At 46.0% G+C, this 17,849-nt stretch overlaps 1 protein-coding gene across 1 annotated transcript; it reads left to right on the top strand.

The window, feature by feature from the left end:
* Positions 1–8,660: 8,660 nt before the first annotated feature.
* NCS57_01188300 (HET domain-containing protein) lies at positions 8,661–10,540 on the top strand (the record flags this gene model as incomplete). The annotated part of the gene is made up of 2 exons (XM_053061579.1): positions 8,661–9,280; positions 9,352–10,540. 2 exons carry the CDS (start codon positions 8,661–8,663, stop codon positions 10,538–10,540), a joined length of 1,809 nt encoding a protein of 602 aa, XP_052908107.1.
* Between the last annotated feature and the right edge of the window lie 7,309 nt (positions 10,541–17,849).

The following is a 17,849-nucleotide window of genomic DNA, read 5'->3' on the forward strand; positions in this document are numbered from 1 at the left end:
GCGGATGCCCCCTGCGGCGGTATTGCGGTGCCGAAGGGTTAGGAGCTCATTTGACCGAGCCGGAAGACCACTGCTCAAGTGAATCAAAAAGGCTAGCAGCTCAAGCAACTTCTCAATGCTTTGGCTATAAGAAGACATAGCCCCTAGCCTCTGGGGCTATAGAAGAGCTACTAGAGCTTCCAAACCAGCGGGCCTTGAGAATAGGGTCTTCCCAGAGAAAGGAAAAAAAAGCCAGCTCTTAGTCCCTCCCCTAGCTACCTCATAGAGGCTATCTAAAAAGGAATAACCCACTGAATCATCAGTAGGGTTATCCTGGATAGAATCCCAGGGGATAGAAGGCACTAGGGCCGGCTGGCTCTCCTCCAAGGTATAGCTCTCTTGCATAAGAAGCCCCTGGAAGAGAAGAAGCCGGGCTTCATCCAAGGCAGCCTGCAGTATATGCTGCAGGCTAGGAAGGCTAAGCCGGTTGCCTCTATAGAGGATAGTCTCTCCTTCCCAGCTGATATAGCCGGGCTGGGCTGTATTGGCCTTGGCAGCTATTCCATAGCTACGCAGCCGAAGGATAAACTGCATAGGGGGTCGTATCAGCCCCAGCCGGGCTATTCAGCATACACCTAGTTACGAGCTGTTGCACAAGCTCAAAATAGCCAGGGGCTAGCTTCTCGAGCTTCTAGAAGGCTCCTTCCAAGCTCGATATGCTGCTGGATAGCCTTATCTCTTTTTCTAGCTACTTCTCGCAAGATAAGGAGCCTAGAAATAGAGACTAAGGCAGAGAGAAAAGGGGTAAAAGTCTCAAAGCTAAGCCAAGAGCCATTAGGAGATATACTAAGCACAGTAAGAAAAGAGACCATAACGCTATTAAATTCACTATCCTTAGTCTGATGATCTAGGATCGAGATAAATAGCGCCAAGGTCTTTTCCTTTGCCCCCTTATAAAGCTCTATAACCTTATAGCTAGAGAAGTTGCCTTTAGCTAAGAGCCAGGCCTCTTCTAGGTCATCTAGGTTATCAGATAGAGCCTTATAGCTAGCTAGCTGCTGCTGGCTTGCTTTGAAAGGTGGCCTCTCTGTGGGCTCTAGGTTGAGGCAGCGGAAGGTATAGACTAGAAGCTGCTTTGCCACTATGGCATAGCGGTCTTGCGTAGCTTTCTTATACCTATAGCTAAAGGGCTTCTTTGCTGGCTGCGAGGCATCTTGCCGGTTAACCTCAAAGAGAGCATTCAGAGGAATCTCATTAGAAGCTATAAGGCTTATAGCTTCTTGAATAAGCTCCTCAAAGGCCCTGCAAGAAAAAAAGCAGGCAAGCTCAGAGGTCTCTTCTAGTGACTCTTTAGTTAAGGTAAGGTTAAGAGAAAGTAGGTCTCTTAGGGAAATCCTTTCCCCACTAAAGTTAGCTAGGTGCCTTGCTGATCCTAGCCTTCGAAGCCAAGGATTAGGAGCAGTAAAGTCATTTAGCTGCTCTATAGCCCTCGGCCTCCTTGCTTCTGATAGCTAGGGCTTGGGCCTCAAAGGCAGCCTTAGCTTCTGGAAGAGAGAGCTTCAGAGCTATTGCCTTCTAGCAAGACCTCAAAGTATTCACTGCGAGGCCCTTGCTTAAAGAGTTACTGATAAGCTACGCCGGCTCGCCAATAGCTTTCAGTAGCTATAGAAGGCTGCGAGGCTATTGCCTTGGAAGGCCGGCCCCTTTTGACCTTTCTGCTGGACCTTATGAAAGACCCGTAGGTGCTCTCTAATTCGGCGTAGCTCAGAGCCAATATAGAAGCAGCTAGGCTCAAAGGTACAGCGGAAGCCCTGTTGCATAGGCTCTCAAGTTGTGAGATAGGAGGGCCTAGGGGAATAGGCTTAGGTAGCCTTGCAAGGTCTTTCTGGCCTTGAAGAAGATCAAGCTTAGCAGCCTGCTCTAGGGCGGGCTTGATCTCTTCAAGGAAAGCTGATGAGGCTGTTGGCGGAGGTGTTGTTGAATTTGGTTAAAAAGAACTGCGGTTTTACAAGTCTTGCAAATAAGAAGGGGAAAAAATAGAGATATAAGTAAAATAATCCATAATTATAAGGCTTATAGGTAATTAAGATAGAGATAGAGATAGAGATTAGAAATATATAGCTAGGAAAAAATAGAGTCTTTATAGAAGAATTAAAAGAAAGAAGGAAAATAAAGGTTAAAGCTTATTGGCTAAGAAATTGCCTTAGTTGTGGCTGGCATAGTGGTTGGTGTGGCTAGGTAGCTAGGTTGCGGCGGTGGTTGGGGATTTTTAGCGTAACGCTAGTTGCACTGACCACCCCATTAAAATTCCTCTTTTTTATCTTTAAATAATTCTAGAAAAATAAGGGGATAAGATATAAGAAAAAAGACTTAATTTCTAAAATCCTTATAGCTTAGAGTTATATATATCTCTTTCTTAGAGCCTTAGCCCTATTAGAACCCTGTTTTTTAAAAAACGTCGGCTGGTCGAGAAAAAAAACGTCGGCTGCCCCATGGTCTGCTAGCGTAAAAAAATTCCCCCATATAAAAAAAACGTCGGTAGCTCAGCCGACGTTTTTCATAGATGATAGGGCTACCTCGGCGGCTTCTATAGCCCGAGATCCCCCTAGCGGCCTAGCTAAGTCTCTTTGGAATTCCCCTAGAAGGTCTTCCTAAGGCTAATCTCTTTTCTTATTTATTTCTTATCTCTTATCTCTTATTTATCCCTTATTTCTTATTTATCTCTTATCTCTTATCTCTTATCTTTTATCTTTTATCTCTTATCTCTTATCTTTTTATCTCTTATCTCTTATTTCTCCTCTCTAGCTATATCTCTCTCTCTTAGCTATATCTCTTTCTTTTAGTTATATCTCTTTCTCTTAGTTATATCTCTTTCTCTTAGTTATATCTTCTTACTCTTATATCTCTTATATTTCCTTATCTTAGAAAAATCTCCTCTCCTTACCTTATAAGCTATATCTTTAGCTAGAGGAAACCCCCCGGGCAGATTAGCTTAGATAGTAAATACTAACCCTAACCATAACCCTAAGTCTCTCCTGTTGATCTCGCTCGGCGGCGTGCGCGGGCATGGTGATCTTTATGTCGACGGACTGACCTATTATATGTTGCAATGGCTGCTTGGTGGACTCTGCCGCTGAAATTCCTGATGATGATGAATTGATGTTGTGATGCGATATGGTATGTTGTTAAACTTTAAACCCCCTTTTACCTGCATGGGGCTTTTTATTTTTGCTTTTTATAACGTAACCTACTTTGGGCCTTAACCTATTTATTATTTATTCTCTCTCTCTTATATGACTATGTAAACCATGAATAAATGCTTGGCCTTTAATGCTTATACTCTATTATAATGATTATACCCTCCCCTTGACTATTGCGCACTCTCTCTTCCATACATAGATATCAGCTTGATCGCATTTCTCTGTCGCTTTTCTTAATATCTCACGATAAAATACCCCCCTTGAATTTCTTTCAGCTATAAATAATCTACTCCCCGCTATAATTTCACCCGGGAACTCTCTCCTCTCTTCTTACTCGCCTTAACCTCCTGATCCTCTTCCTTCTAACCTTGCCGCCACTCCCTGCCCGCCATATGACCCCTGCTATTGGGTATATTTTCCCCATATCTCATACGTTTTCCTTGGCTGACTATCTCTTCGGCTTCTATCTGCCGCCATGCCCTTGCCTATGCCTACCCTCCCTATTACCCTAGCCGCTATCTTCTATAACGGCACCCTTTCTGCCCGTTTAACCCTACACTTCGGCACCTTCCCTACCTCTATCTACCTCAACGTCGGTTTCCCTCTATTCGACTGGCCGTTAAACCCGGGTTCTTTTATAGTTTACTCGCGATTTGCTCACAAATTGCCCGGCTGCCTCTTCTGCCCCTTATTACGGCCGGGCTCTCTTCTCTCAACGGGTTATGGGACCCTGCCCTGCCGGCATGCCGGGGTTATGACCTATGGCTATTATACCACTTGATCTCATAACCCTACCTTACTCGCGTAACCCTAATAACCCTAACCCCGACTCACGCAACCCTCGCCTTATATATAACGGCCGATTTAACCTATCTGATATACCTCGACGCATGGTCCGCCTATGTGGCCTAATTACATAATACCATTCTAGCCATCGCTCCTCTCTTTTAACCACATCAAAAAAATCAATCTAAACTTCAACCCGGGCGCGACGGCGTAATACAACTTAGAATTAATTAAAACTTGCTATATAATACTACCTAAATATAATCTTTTAATATATACCTTCTCTATAAATATTACTACTTATCTTACCCAATTAATCTTACCCCTCGGTTTTCTATAAATCCTACCCCATACTTTTATAACCCACATTTCTTTTTATATGGGATTTTCTACGAACTCTACTAGAGATTGCTGCTGAATTGTTGGTAGGCACGCTAGGCTAGAAAATGCTAGCTATCTTAGCCGCAAGTGGCTAGGAGTCTTACCTACTCAAAAAGCCCTATCTTTTGCAGACTCTGAGGTCACGGAAGCCCTCCGATGCCGGCTTTTCTACCCAATCAAGCCAATTAGCCTACCCTGTAGCTCTTGCGGAGCTATAGCTGCCCTAGGCCATCAGGATACCTGCAAAGGTGCTAATAGAAGGTGGATTGCAAGGCATGACGCTATAACTAGGGCCTTTTTCAAAGCCCTAAGTAGCCAGCCTACCCTAGAGGTCGAGAAAGAGCCCTTAATCCACCCGGAAGGTAGCCTAAGGGCTGACTTCGCAGTTACCCTAGGAAATAGCCGCTATTACTATGATATTCAAATCGTAGCTATTTCAAAGGATTCTGCTAAGGAAGACCCTTATAGCACCTTAAGAGAGGCCGCAGAGGAAAAACGCAGAAAATATAGGTCTCTCGGGGCCTTTTTTCAGCCTCTCATCTTTTCCGCAGGTGGCCTTATGGACCTAGAGACCGCTAAGACCTATCAGAAGCTCCAGGACCTCATAGGCCCCTTTGCGGCTAGCCAGCTAGATTCCTCTATAAGCCTTGCCCTAATGAGGACTAGGGCAACCTCTGCGGCTTCTATAGCCCGAGATCCCCCTAGTGGCCTAGCTAGGTCTCTTTGGAATTCCCCTAGAAGGTCTTCCTAAGGCTAATCTCTTTTCTTATTTATTTCTTATCCGTTATCTCTTATTTATTCCTTATTTCTTATCTCTTATTTATCTCTTATCTTTTATCTCTTATCTATCTCTTATCTCTTATCTTTTTATCTCTTATCTCTTATCTCTCTTTTCTAGCTATATCTCTCTCTCTTAGCTATATCTCTCTCTTTTAGTTATATCTCTTCCTCTTAGTTATATCTTCTTACTCTTATATCTCTTATATTTCCTTATCTTAGAAAAATCTCCTCTCTTTACCTTATAAGCTATATCTTTAGCTAGAGGAAACCCCCCGGGCAGATTAGCTTAGATAGTAAATACTAACCCCAACCATAACCCTAACCTGCAGAAGAAAGACGCAGAAAATATAGGTCTCTCGGGGCCTTTTTTTAGCCTCTTATCTTTTCCGCAGGTGGCCTTATGGACCTAGAGACTGCTAAGACCTATTAGAAGCTCCAGGACCTTATAGGCCCCTTTGCGGCTAGCCAGCTAGATTCCTCTATAAGCCTTGCCCTTATAAGGACTAGGGCTACCTCAGCGGCTTCTATAGCCCGAGACCCCCCTAGTGGCCTAGCTAGATCTCTTTGGAATTCCCCTAGAAGGTCTTCCTAAGGCTAATCTCTTCTCTTATCTATCTCTTATTTCTTATCTCTTATTTCTTATCTCTTATCTCTTTGCCTTGTCTTATTAGCTATATCTCTCTTTCTTAATTACCTCTCTCTCTCTTAATTACCTCTCTCTTTCTTAATTATCTCTCTCTTTTTATCATCTCTCTCTTTCTTTATTATCTCTCTCTTTCTTTATTATCTCTCTCTTCCTTTATTATCTCTCTCTTTCTTTATTATATCTCTTATATCTCTTTTATACTCTTATTTTTCCTTTTTCTTATTTCTTTATACCTTAGAAAAATCTCCTCTCTTTAGTCTATAAGCTATATCTTTAGCTAGAAGAAACCCTCTGGGCAAAATAGCTTAGATAGTAAATACTAACCCCAACCATAACCCTATACTGCGGAATGCCGAGAATTAGTACTATATCGCTAATTAACCTAGACTTAGATTAGATAAGAGTTAATTATATTAAGCCTTAGGGCGCGTAGGAAAGGCAGAGACTTATATTATCTATCTTATAGGAGATTATTTAATTCTAAGTTAAAATCTTAAAGGTATCTCGTCCTACTATCATCTCGCACTATTAACTTATTATCTCCCTCTATCTCTTATTCCTCTAAATTATTATAAGCCTAGAGATAAGGAAGTAAATATCGCTACTTAGATAAAGAGTCTTAGTAATCTTAGCCTTTAGAATATTTATCTTATCCTCCTATAGGAGCTTATTATTCTTACTCGATGCTGCCACTACTTGCGCCTAGATCTAGCCGTGGCTATCTACTATCACGGGGTCCTTGCGGTTAACTCATAGCTAGAGATTTATCCGGTTAAGTAGTATATAGTAGTTATAAAAATCGCATATCTACTATAGCTCTTTCCTCTCTATCCTTATCTAAAGGATATATATCTTTAGCGCCTTAATTTAATATTAGCCTATTATTACTTTGACTTTATTATTATCCCCGTGGACTAAGTACTAGTCCTTAAAGAAAAGAAATTCTCTTTCCGGCGAGACTTAGGTATCTTTATCTAAATATATATACCTCTTTATCTTAAAAATATCCTCTCGGTCGCATAATATTAATATATAATTCTCTCTTACCTTTCGCTTTATATTACCCTTCTTAAAGATCTTATATAGCTTCTATATATATTTCTAATTTACTTATCTATTTTCTCTTAAGCTTTATTTTATCTTAAGAGCATAAAGTAGTATTCACGCTATAATAATATAATACTACTTAGCCTACTCTCTAGCTAATTCTATATTACTAATAGCCTCCCTATAAGTTAGCTAGGAGGTATAAGGTAGCTTAGCGCCTACCTCTATCCTCTATCATTTTCTAAGATAGACTATTACGCGTTATTAATATCTTATTATTATTATTAGCCGCCTAGCTATAAGGGGAAATATTTAACCTTACTAATTAATAATTAGCGGTATCTTTCTTACTTAAGCTAGGCGATAAAGGATTTATAGAAATATATAAACTAAAATATTTAAGCCGCATTAACTTAAAAGGCAAGAAGAATAATCTTTTAATCCCGGGTTTCAAAATATCTATAGCTCTAGGGGTCAGTTCTAAGAGACTATAGGTTTTTAATCTTATTATTCGCCTAAAAGAGGTAGTATAGAAAAAGCAATTACCCTTATTATATAGTATAAGGATAAAATGCCATATGCGAGCCCTTAATAACTAGGCATATTAAAGGGTTTTATTAGGTAATAGGGGAAGCTATACTAACTAACCTATGCTACTAGTAGGATAGTAATAGGATAGGCCGAAAGATAGGTCGAAGGTTATTACTAGGCCTAAGCTAGGGGAAAATCCGGGTTATTAATTTCTAATTAGGTAAAAAGGCCTATTACCTTTTCTCCTTTTTCCTTCTATATTTAACCTTTCTTAATCCTTTACCCTATCTTTACTTATCTTTCTTTTTATATTTATAGATTATTTATTATTATTATATTATCTACTATGGCTATTGCGATATAATACTAAGGATAAGGATAATAAATAATTTATAATAATAGGTCTTTTTATATTATAACCTAATATATAATTAAATAATTATAATATTTTAGATAATAATATAATAATAATATAGAAAGCCTTTAGGTCAGCATAAATATAATACTTCTTATTAAGAAAGAAGTTATATTATATAATAATAATAATAATAATAGTAAGTTAATATAGCGGTAATAATAATAATAATAAGGAGTAATAATTAAATAATTAAATTAAGTAAATTAATAAGTAAGAGGTTAAAGGGTAAGTTAGATAAAGAGGTAAGAGTTAATTTCTATCCCGATATTAAAAGGCGGTAAGGGCAAAAGCTAGAGGGTAGTAAGTAGCAGGATATAATAGAGGTTTCAAACCCGGGTTTAAAAAGCGACATAAGAGGTAGGTGGGTGGCAGGCAGGTAATTTATAGCGGGTGGGTTAGGTTAGTAGGCCAGATCAGGTAGGTAGGCTAGATGATTTTTAAACGCAGGTTACAAAACAGATCAATAGTATGGGTAACGAGTAGACCTAAATAAATCTAGGTCTAACCCGAAGGCTATTCACTTAGTTTAAGACCTACTATATATCCCACTTCAACAAGAGGCGGCGTTTACCCTCCTTGGCTCAACAGGGAGAGTGGCGCAGTAGCGTTCGATTGGGGTGGTGGCGCAGAGTCTGTGGCGATGGGGATTTGGCGCGGTCGATTGGCGCGAGGATCCAGGCGAAGTTTGGTAGCACAGGTGTTAGTGGTGCAGGAGTCTAGCACGGATCGTTTAGCGGTCCGAGTTTACGAAAGGAGGGCGCGGAAGAAATTACGACCGAGTTTACGAAAGGAGGGCGCGGAAGAAATTACGACCGAGTTTACGAAAGGAGGGCGCGGAAGAAAGAACCTTTTCGTTCCTCAAAGGCAAAGAACCTTTTCGTTCCTCAAAGGCATGGAGCTTGATCCCCTTCCCAGCGCGCAGCACGTCCGGCTTTTTCAGCTTGAGACAAGCACTTCTCATTCTACTCCCGCCATTTCTGTCCAAATCTTCACGCTAGATAAATGCCCTCCATTCGAGGCCATATCCTTCACATGGGAGGGATCAAAGGCCAATGGGAAGGATTGGGACGGGGAGGTCTTATGGAACGGCCAATCCAAGGGTATCCCGAAAAGCTTGATGCAATGTCTATTGCAACTACGAGGCGAACGTAAAGCAGATCCTCTCTACTGGGCTTTTACCATCAGTCTCGACCGGCACTTGGATAGGGATGTCTTTCGCCCAGTCGCTGATATCGCTCCTGTGTTTGCAAAGGCATCCCGGACCATTTGCTGGCTAGGAACCCCATCACCGCCGTCGCTGGGCGCATCTGCGTTCGATTTGATACCGACATTGTGCCAGGCTCGTCGGGCGGTGCTGAAGGATGTTGCATCCCCCAAGAAGATGCAGAGCTGTGGATTCGACAAGGTAGATCCAATTTCCATATTAGGAGAATACCAGCGCCTGACCAACTCTGTGCGGCCAGAAGCATGGCAGAGTATGGAGGAACTTCTTAGGATGCGCTTCTTCTCAAGGTGAGAAAGACCTCAGTACTATATCCATTTACAGGAATGCCACATGACTCTCCTAACCTTTTCTTGGCTAGGTCATGGATCCTCATGGAAATCCTCAGTGCTCAACAGCTCGTCGTACAATGTGGATCAGCGCAAGTTCCTTGGGATGACCTGTGCTTCGCTTTAGAAGCCTGCGATCTCTACAAATGCCCTTCTCCGATCAAATCGGACGGGCTGCAGATGCTCCTTGCTGCACAAGCTGCCCGACGCCTTTTGAGCATCAGACCATCCCGAGCGAGGCGGCTGGTGGGGATTTTTGCTGCGCTCGATACTCCTGGGGTGGATGCGGAAAATCCGCAAGACAAGATCCTGGGGGCCAATTCCATCGTCCGAGTGAAATCCACCCTCAGAGCAAGATATGGAGGCAGGTCGGCGGATGATGTCAGCAGTACCAATACTTTGAATGCATTCAACATAGCCTCTCAAATCCTCAACGCCATTTTGGAGAGGCCCTTTACACTTTCTCTGGCCAGAAGCGCCGACCCGGCACTCAACCCCAACTGGCCATCGTGGATACCGAACTGGGGTGTTCCTAGGCAGCGCTACTTACTCGATTCGCCGGCCGAGTGTTTCAGGGCCTCAACGGTCGAGCAGCGGAACATGCCCTTTCTTGCTGGTTCCCGACTGAGATTTGCGGGTCTCGCTGTCGGCACCGTCCGTGCAACCGCTGGCTATCTCCCCCCTCGCCGCCACTGCGACCACTACACGGCGAGCGGAGGGAATTCCATCTTCTTGGGGCAGTGGTTCGAATGGGCTGAAGAGGTCTCATCCCGTCTTCGACCTATCTTCCCCTCGCGCGATCCGGATAGAACACTACTAGAATTTGTAGAGACAATCCAAGCTAAGGGCTGCGACTGGAAGTTTGCAACTGCCATGCCGGTCGAGCATGAAAGATACCTTGCGCAGGCGCGGAAGTTCCTTGATTTTCTCGAAGATGAGGACATTGAGGAAACCTACGACATCAAGCTATTTTACGCCGCCTGCTATCCCTCTCACGACCGTACGTTTGGCATCACTTCCAACGGACGATTCTGTCTCCTTCCAAAAGGCGCCAAGGCGGGTGACGTGATATGCATACCCCACGGAAACAAGGTGCCCGTGGTGCTCCGGAATAAGGGGGATTATTACCACAATCTCGGTGAGAGCTACGTCCATGGATTGATGTATGGAGAGGCGTATGCCATAGTTGGGTTAGAAACGCAGCGTTTTGTGATCCGGTGAAGAACTCTTCACCAAGAAGCTAGCAATCTAGAAGCGCGACGGTGGTAGTCTTCGGTGCTTCTAAGGTCTTGATTTTATTCCACCGAGCAAATAAAAACCTCTTTCGATTTTAGCCCCCTTAATGATCTGGTGACGTGGAAAGTCGCCAGACTGCCCGCTGTCGAGTGGACACCGCAAGTTCATCACAGTTTTCGTTGGGGTTCAATTCGACGCTCCTTATTTAGTTTCGTAACGACGCTTCATTCGTGTACCCTGCCGCCATAATCATGCAAGCCACAAAGACAACCGTCATGAAAGCGCTACCCAGACTGATGTCCCAATCTCTCAAGCTTCGCTACGATAGTTTGTCTTATACTGCTCCTCTGTCGTTTCTGTTCCTTGACGCCGACATCTTCCTTTGTCATGTCTTGTGAATCCTCCGAAATACTAACCTTTGGCGCGATGTGAGAAGCACCCATAGGGTCCGTGAAGAAATATTCAATAAGCGCCATATGTTCTGGTACTAGCGTCTCTTGGAGCACATTGTGTGCGCTAAGCGCCACTGGGCCAACGTATATCTCAGCTTTGGGATCTGCGCCGTGCTCAAGAAGATCTTGAACACAGTGGTAGAGACCGGACTCGTTTGGCTTGGAATGAGCTGAGGATCCCCATTTCTTGTGGATATCGTTGAGGAACAATGTCCAGTTAGTTCCTCCCTTCACTGAAGCGTTAGGGTCGGTACCCTTTCGCAGCAGCAGCCGGACCATGACATGATCAGTGTCCTTCAAAGCCAGCCGCAGCAGGATTCGAACCCGTGCTGTTGCTGCCTCACAGGTCAATGAGCTACTGTTGAGCTTCTTGTCGACGTATCGGCTAAGACCAAATCTTACACAAACATGAAGAAACTGGACGTGATATTTCATCAAGTCACAGCTCTCGGCAAACCCTTCTTGAGCGAGAAGCGCATAGAGTGCGTTGCTGTATACATGCTGCCCGATCTCTTGGTCATGGCCGACAAGTGTAGCATCAAGATGGTCCAGCAGCCTCGCCAGAGAAATGACTTCACAGTCCGGGTTGTCGTTGAGGGCTCTGGCATGCAGAAACAACAAGTGAAGCAATGCAGGAACGCCGCCCGAGAGCTCAAAATATTCGCGTTCTTGCGGCACTGTCTTGATCAGAGATAGGAGAGCGCTGCAGATGCTCATATCAACGTCCAAGTTCTGCTGTGGGCTCCAGCATGACAAGAATGCCTCGGTTTCCGGGCTGACAAGGAAGTCTTTGACTGTGCGATGAAGAAAATCCACTTTCCAGCCAAAGAGTATGCTTGATGGCAGCATATCTAGGACGCCGTCCTTGGACAGGAAGTGTACTTCCAGTAGGCCCTTACAACAAGCGTTGAGCCTCTTGCGCGTCTGTTTGAGGCGCAGGTTCGTCTTCTGCAGGCTCAGAGGCCCAACATCAAGACTGAAAGCGTAATTCGGATCTTCTTGATCCATGTACCAATAGGTCATCAGGGGCAGCCGCTCTTGGGCCTTCAGCGTCGCCGTGAATATACGGGCTGATTGCGATCTGTAAAACTCGGCCACGTCTGAGAGCAGGATTTTCTCAAAATATTCATTCAGATCTCTAGGCAAGTGACGGAGCCTTTTTTGGAGGTCCACGATTCGGTCTCCGTTGGTGAGCCCTTCCTGGAACGATCGAACGACGAGGACGACCCAGAGGAAGACCCCCCGAGCTGCTTCGATGATTTCGTAAATCAGCTCGGCCCCTTGTTCGTCTTTTTCCTCGAGGTTTTGGTAGTTTTCGTCATTTTCCAGAATGTCGCAAACGTAATTGCGGATGTCGTTTTTAGTGAGTTCTTGCATGTACAGCTTTTGAGAACCGGCTTGGCCGAAGCTGTGTTCGAATTCGTTCCATGGACGGCTAGATGCGCAGATCTTAACGTTGGGCATGGACCTGAGGACGCCTATGAGTTCGATTATGTCACTTGGTTTGCCTTCGTACTCGTCTAGTCCATCGATAAAGAAGCAGAGGCGCGCATGGGAAGATGTAAGCAGATCACAGGCGTTTCGCAGGATAGCGAGCAGGCCTGGCACGCTCGTCGGCGGGCTTGGTATTTGAAAATTCTCGTCTCCATCGTCTCCAAGACGTTCATGTCTTGGCAAGTGACCGACCTCGGGGTAGATTTGTTGGATGAGCTCGGGACACTGACGTAGGATCTGGTATATCAGAGCTCTGAGCAGCCCCTGTTGTGATCTTTGCAGAGTCTTTTTCCCGGCATTCCAGAAAAAGAAGTCTGCCAGCACCAGGAGATCCTCTTGGGCCCATTCTTGTAGTTTTCCCTTAGTCTCCTTGTGAGTGCGGAGATACTTCATCAAGGTCGACTTTCCGGAGCCCGGCTTTCCTGATACCCAGTACAGATCATCCGACGAGGTGAGCCACTGAACGAAGGAAGACAGGGGCACAGTGTCATCGGCCTCGGGCGCAAATATCCAAGAAAAGGTGTTGCGGTGTGCGGATGGTATACCCTCGTACCGGTCATCTATCGCATTGAAGCGGAACCTTTCCAGTATTATCTGCTCTGCAGAGTACTGGACTCCCTTCTCGGCAACTTGGAGAAAGATGGCGGATGGCGGCAAGTAACTGGATTCGTCTTGGAGCAGCTCGTCTCTGAGGTTTTTGAAAATGGTTCTCAGCTGGTTTTTCAAGTCTTTGATATCCTTGGTCCTACCAGCCTCGAGCCGATGATTCACCGCAGCCAGCTGGTCGAGCTTTCGAGATATCTGGCGCTGTTGAGAGACCATTAGATGGCTGTTCAAGGCTTGCACAATTCTGTCAAGTCTCTTATCGAGAGCCTTGATTTCGTCCGCCTTCCATTCGCTTTTCAGAACTTGATAAAAGCTACTCAGCTTGTTGCTGCCATCCTTTAGTTTGACAGAGTCTAGGACAGAAAGCAATTGATCTGTGATTTCGATACACTGGGCACTAATTCGTGCCAGGGTTTCATCCTTATCGGACTCTTCCTTGCTGTCGGTGATGAGCTGTTGCGAACTAGTAGCTTCGGCTAAGCGCTGTAGTTCTTGAGCAATGGTTTCGAGCTCTAGGTATTCGGTCTTTAAACCCTCAGAGAACGCCTGATCGGTCGAAGAGATCAAGCGGCTCGAAACTTCAATAAATTGCAAAATGTTTCCCGTGAGGCTAACGGCGGCAAGTGCTTCCATGTTGTGATCGTGTTAAAACCTGTCAGTCGAATCTTGATCTGTCTATCACGGCGTTAGCCTGCGTGAAGCAGCTGTGTGTGCTTATCTACTTGTAATTCATGCCTTAGGCAGCAAGACCGCGCCTCGTCGCCCCGTCGCCTTATCAGCCGCACATGCAGCCCTGCTCCAATGATTGCTGCCAACATTATGACGTAATAGAGGAGTAGGGCTTTCTGGGTGGGCAAGACCCAAAACGTTTTGGGCAGTAATCGCGGACACGCTGCTCTGGGTGCGGAACCCATTTCAGCGGTCCCGGCCTCACTACCCCGGACCACAAAGAGTGGTCCACTGTGGCCCACAACGCCAAGGCCTATCAGGCTGCAACGACGGGATGGCGTGCCGCTTCTGGAACCAATGTCTCGTTAGGATGCATGTCTTGAACGGTAAGTCACCTCAGCTCGACCAAGGCAACGTCCAGTTCAACCGGCATAGTGCATGACTCTTTTGGTGTTGCTGCAGGTTTGAGGATCAGGCAGCAATGGGTTGATGCATTTCCGGCAACGTTGGCTGAGAAAACACCGCATCCTGCCGGTTTTATCCGCCTTTGCTGTTGCCGCTAGACAAGCAACTCATAGGTCTTCGTATCATATGAGGTAAGACAAGAAGCTTCGTTACAACCAACAGCTACAATACAGCAGCAAGTTTTTTACTTTGAGGCGGACTTGATAGTAAGCTCTAAGCGATCGGCACGGGGCGAGCCGGTTATCCCACCACGATTTGACCTGACAGGGTTTTGCGGGGTAAGCGACGGACTGCATGTGCCCACTGCTGCAACCTTCAGTACCACCTCAAACCAAGGCAAGATGCAAGAAGATACCACGGCCAATGATTCCAATTCGACCGCACTTGCTGCTGAGTAGGTAGATTCCCTTCTAACTGCCCCACTACGATTTCTTAGGACATAGTATACGTCTTCCTCCAAGACGATTGCGGCTTACCCCTCCCGTACCAGCCTGTGACTGGCCAAGCTGAACAACGCTTCCCCGCCCTCGGGGAACCCTACCCCACACCCGCGCGCCGATCAAGCGCAACCGAAGGTCTGATACCCACGTGTCCCGCCACAACTTGATCAGCTACCTCGTGTGCTCAAGTCCGCCCTGCTTGTAAGATTCGACCCCTGCGACGGGGCTGTTCTGGCTGCAGCCGGTCAAACAAGCCCGTCTTGAACAAGGGTTTCCATCAAAACCGAAAACGGTAATGGATCGACGCAGTTTTCATTCCACAGAGAGGAGATAATGAGATCATCCCATCAGGGTCCCTGGTCCTCCTGCTCCGCGTTAAAGCCCTGGTCTGAGAGCTTTGTAAGCTGGCTAAAGGGCACTCGAGAGATACTGCGAATATGAGAGCAATAATTCCCAAACTAATGCCATTTCTAGCTTTTTGTCTTTGGGTAGAAATGAGAGGCGTGTAGGCTAGGTTTAATTTGATTATCTTCCTGTATGCTTATCATCAGGTATTTTCTCTTCCATTTTAAAAATCGAGCCGATGAAGCGGCTTCCTATTTGCGACGACAGGGGAATCAGTACGGGGGGGGGAAGGAAGGTGGGGAAGGCGCACGTGCCAAGTATTCCTGTATTCGGGCCCTAAACCAAAGGACCCGAAAGAAGGGTACGCGGGCCAGGAAAAATGGTATTGAGTGCCATTACCAGTGGTAATTGGTACAGTAGGGCGCTTGGGTCAGCCTTCATTGTCAACTCTCGATTTTTACGTCTTTAATCGCGTGAATTTATGTGGTTGATTTATCGCGAATTTTTATCCTGCTCTTTGGCCGACGTTTGGATTTGACTGACATGACGGACGTCGCCTTAACCCTGGGATTTATGGGGCGCATATGACATGCATTGCGTCATTTGATTTGAGCGCATCCGTGCCGTAACATATCGGTAGAACATGAATCCCTAGCCTAATGGGCTCAAATTGGTCAATAGGCAACAGCTTTAGCACTGTCGCCTTCAGTCATCAAAACCTCGGTCGTACTAGGCTTTCCCCATCCATACCCCAAAAAACACGTACAACGCACCCACAGAACCAGAGCTCAGGCTTCATAAGCATGGCGTCCGAGGACTTGCGAAGCCGGCTGTGCCTATTCTGTCAATGGGTCAACCTAGAAGATATGAAAAGCTCTGACGGATACGTCCACCAACCAACCTGCGATGCCTTGCTTAGCAGTTCCGAGGTGTGCGATCTATGTCAGCTGATCGTCAACCTCGTCAGACGACACATCCACCAAGAGCGTCGAGCAACAAGTTCGATCAGAGACATAAGCGATGCAAAGGCCCTCGGTCCTGTGAGACTCTTTGCCGCAAGCCGTGAGCTTGACTTGGATGCCCATGTCTTTCAACGGCGCGAACGAAGCCCAGTCCAGGACAAGCTACTGTCGCAGAGAGTGGCTGTAACGTTAGGTAAAGATGCCCAGCCCATGTACGGACCAGCATATCCAACTTTGCTCATGTTCACCAATCCGGGTAAGGCGTCTCCTCAGCTCTACGAGATTTGTTACCTTCGCTGACGGACGACAGGCTCGTTTGCAGAGGTAATGGGCGTTGTTGGGCTCTCGGCCTCGGCGCTGGGTATTCTACATGACCCGATATGCGATCTCAACATATCGAGAATCCTTGAGTGGACCAGAAATTGCGAGCAGAGTCACGACGCGTGCAACGTGAACTCACTGGGCCCCAACATCGGCGACACGTTGGCTCCAAAGCGGCTGATAGACGTCGGCTTGCCTGGGCAGCCGTTCATTAAATTAGTGCAGACGGATGGCCGACCATTGGACTATGTTGCTCTCAGTTATTGCTGGGGAGAAAATCAGGCCGGCCGTATAACTACACGTGAGACCGTCAGCGAAATGATGCAAGGTGTTTCATTGACATTGCTGTCCCAAACCATACTGGATGCCGTCACGTTTGTGCGCAGGCTCCGACTTCGATATCTTTGGGTAGATGCGTTGTGCATTATTCAAGGCCAGGATAACACTGGTGACTGGGCGGATGAGCTGCAAAAGATGGGCCAGATATACAACAACGCGTACTTGACCATTTCCGCAACTTCAGCCAGTGCGGCTTCCGAAGGATTTCTTAATCATCGGAACCGTGGAGGGGTTCCAATCAAAACCGGCGGACATGATCCGGCAGCATCTAGAGTCGAGCTGTTAGGCACGGACATTGACAAAACTAGAAGGATGTCATTACATCTACGAGCCCGGCTCCATCAATGCAGCGTGGAACCTGATAAGCGACCGCCGTCACCGCCATGCCGGAGTGATCGGAAACTCAGAGATCCACGAGTCGAGGTCCCGAGCTTCACTTTCAGCCTTAAGGCGGCTACTGGCCCTCGGCCTCTGGGTCCCGAACCTGGGAATGTCTGTGTATTTGATGGACCAAGAGGCGACAAGTCCCAATTTTACGTACTAGGTCTCGAATGCTGTACCTTTGGGAACATCGGCCAACACAGCGGCCTGCTGCTCCGAAGGCTGGACAGGGGAGGCTCTGAGAACTTTTATGAGCGTATTGGCAGGGTGTGGTCGTCGGATCCTTTCTGGAATGCTGTTCGGAAATCTGGTTTATACTTGATTTGATGTGGGCATGGTACCTGCAAATTTCAACCCAGACCTATGGCGACTTAAGGTTTTGATCGGAGATAAAACGGGCGTTGGGGATTACAGGGAATCGACAGGGGTAGGCGACAATTGGGAATAGAAGAGTAGGGCAAGTTTCTTTCCCAATATCAAAGTAGACGTCTATTATGGTGTGGCACTTATCAATAGCGCTGGCCTAATACTTTTGAAATCGCGATACCATTTTCTCCCAAGTGACATCCCTTATGAGAACCTTTAAGTTCTTTGCGAAGAAGAATAGTAACGTCCTAGAACTGCCGGAATCCTGGCCCTTGAACTATAGCGAGGATATTAGCCCACATATCTGCCAGCGCCTCCGTGTGACGATCGTATCTTTTCCCAAGGGATAAACCGGTCGTGCTGGGGTTTATGTTGGCAGGGGGTTATTGGCGTTGTCTTGAACAAGGGGGGTAAGTCACGTCTAGTAATATGCTCAAAGGTATTGAGTATAACT

Source organism: Fusarium keratoplasticum, chromosome 10, assembly GCF_025433545.1.
Source record: "Fusarium keratoplasticum isolate Fu6.1 chromosome 10, whole genome shotgun sequence".
Lineage (NCBI taxonomy): Eukaryota > Fungi > Ascomycota > Sordariomycetes > Hypocreales > Nectriaceae > Fusarium > Fusarium keratoplasticum.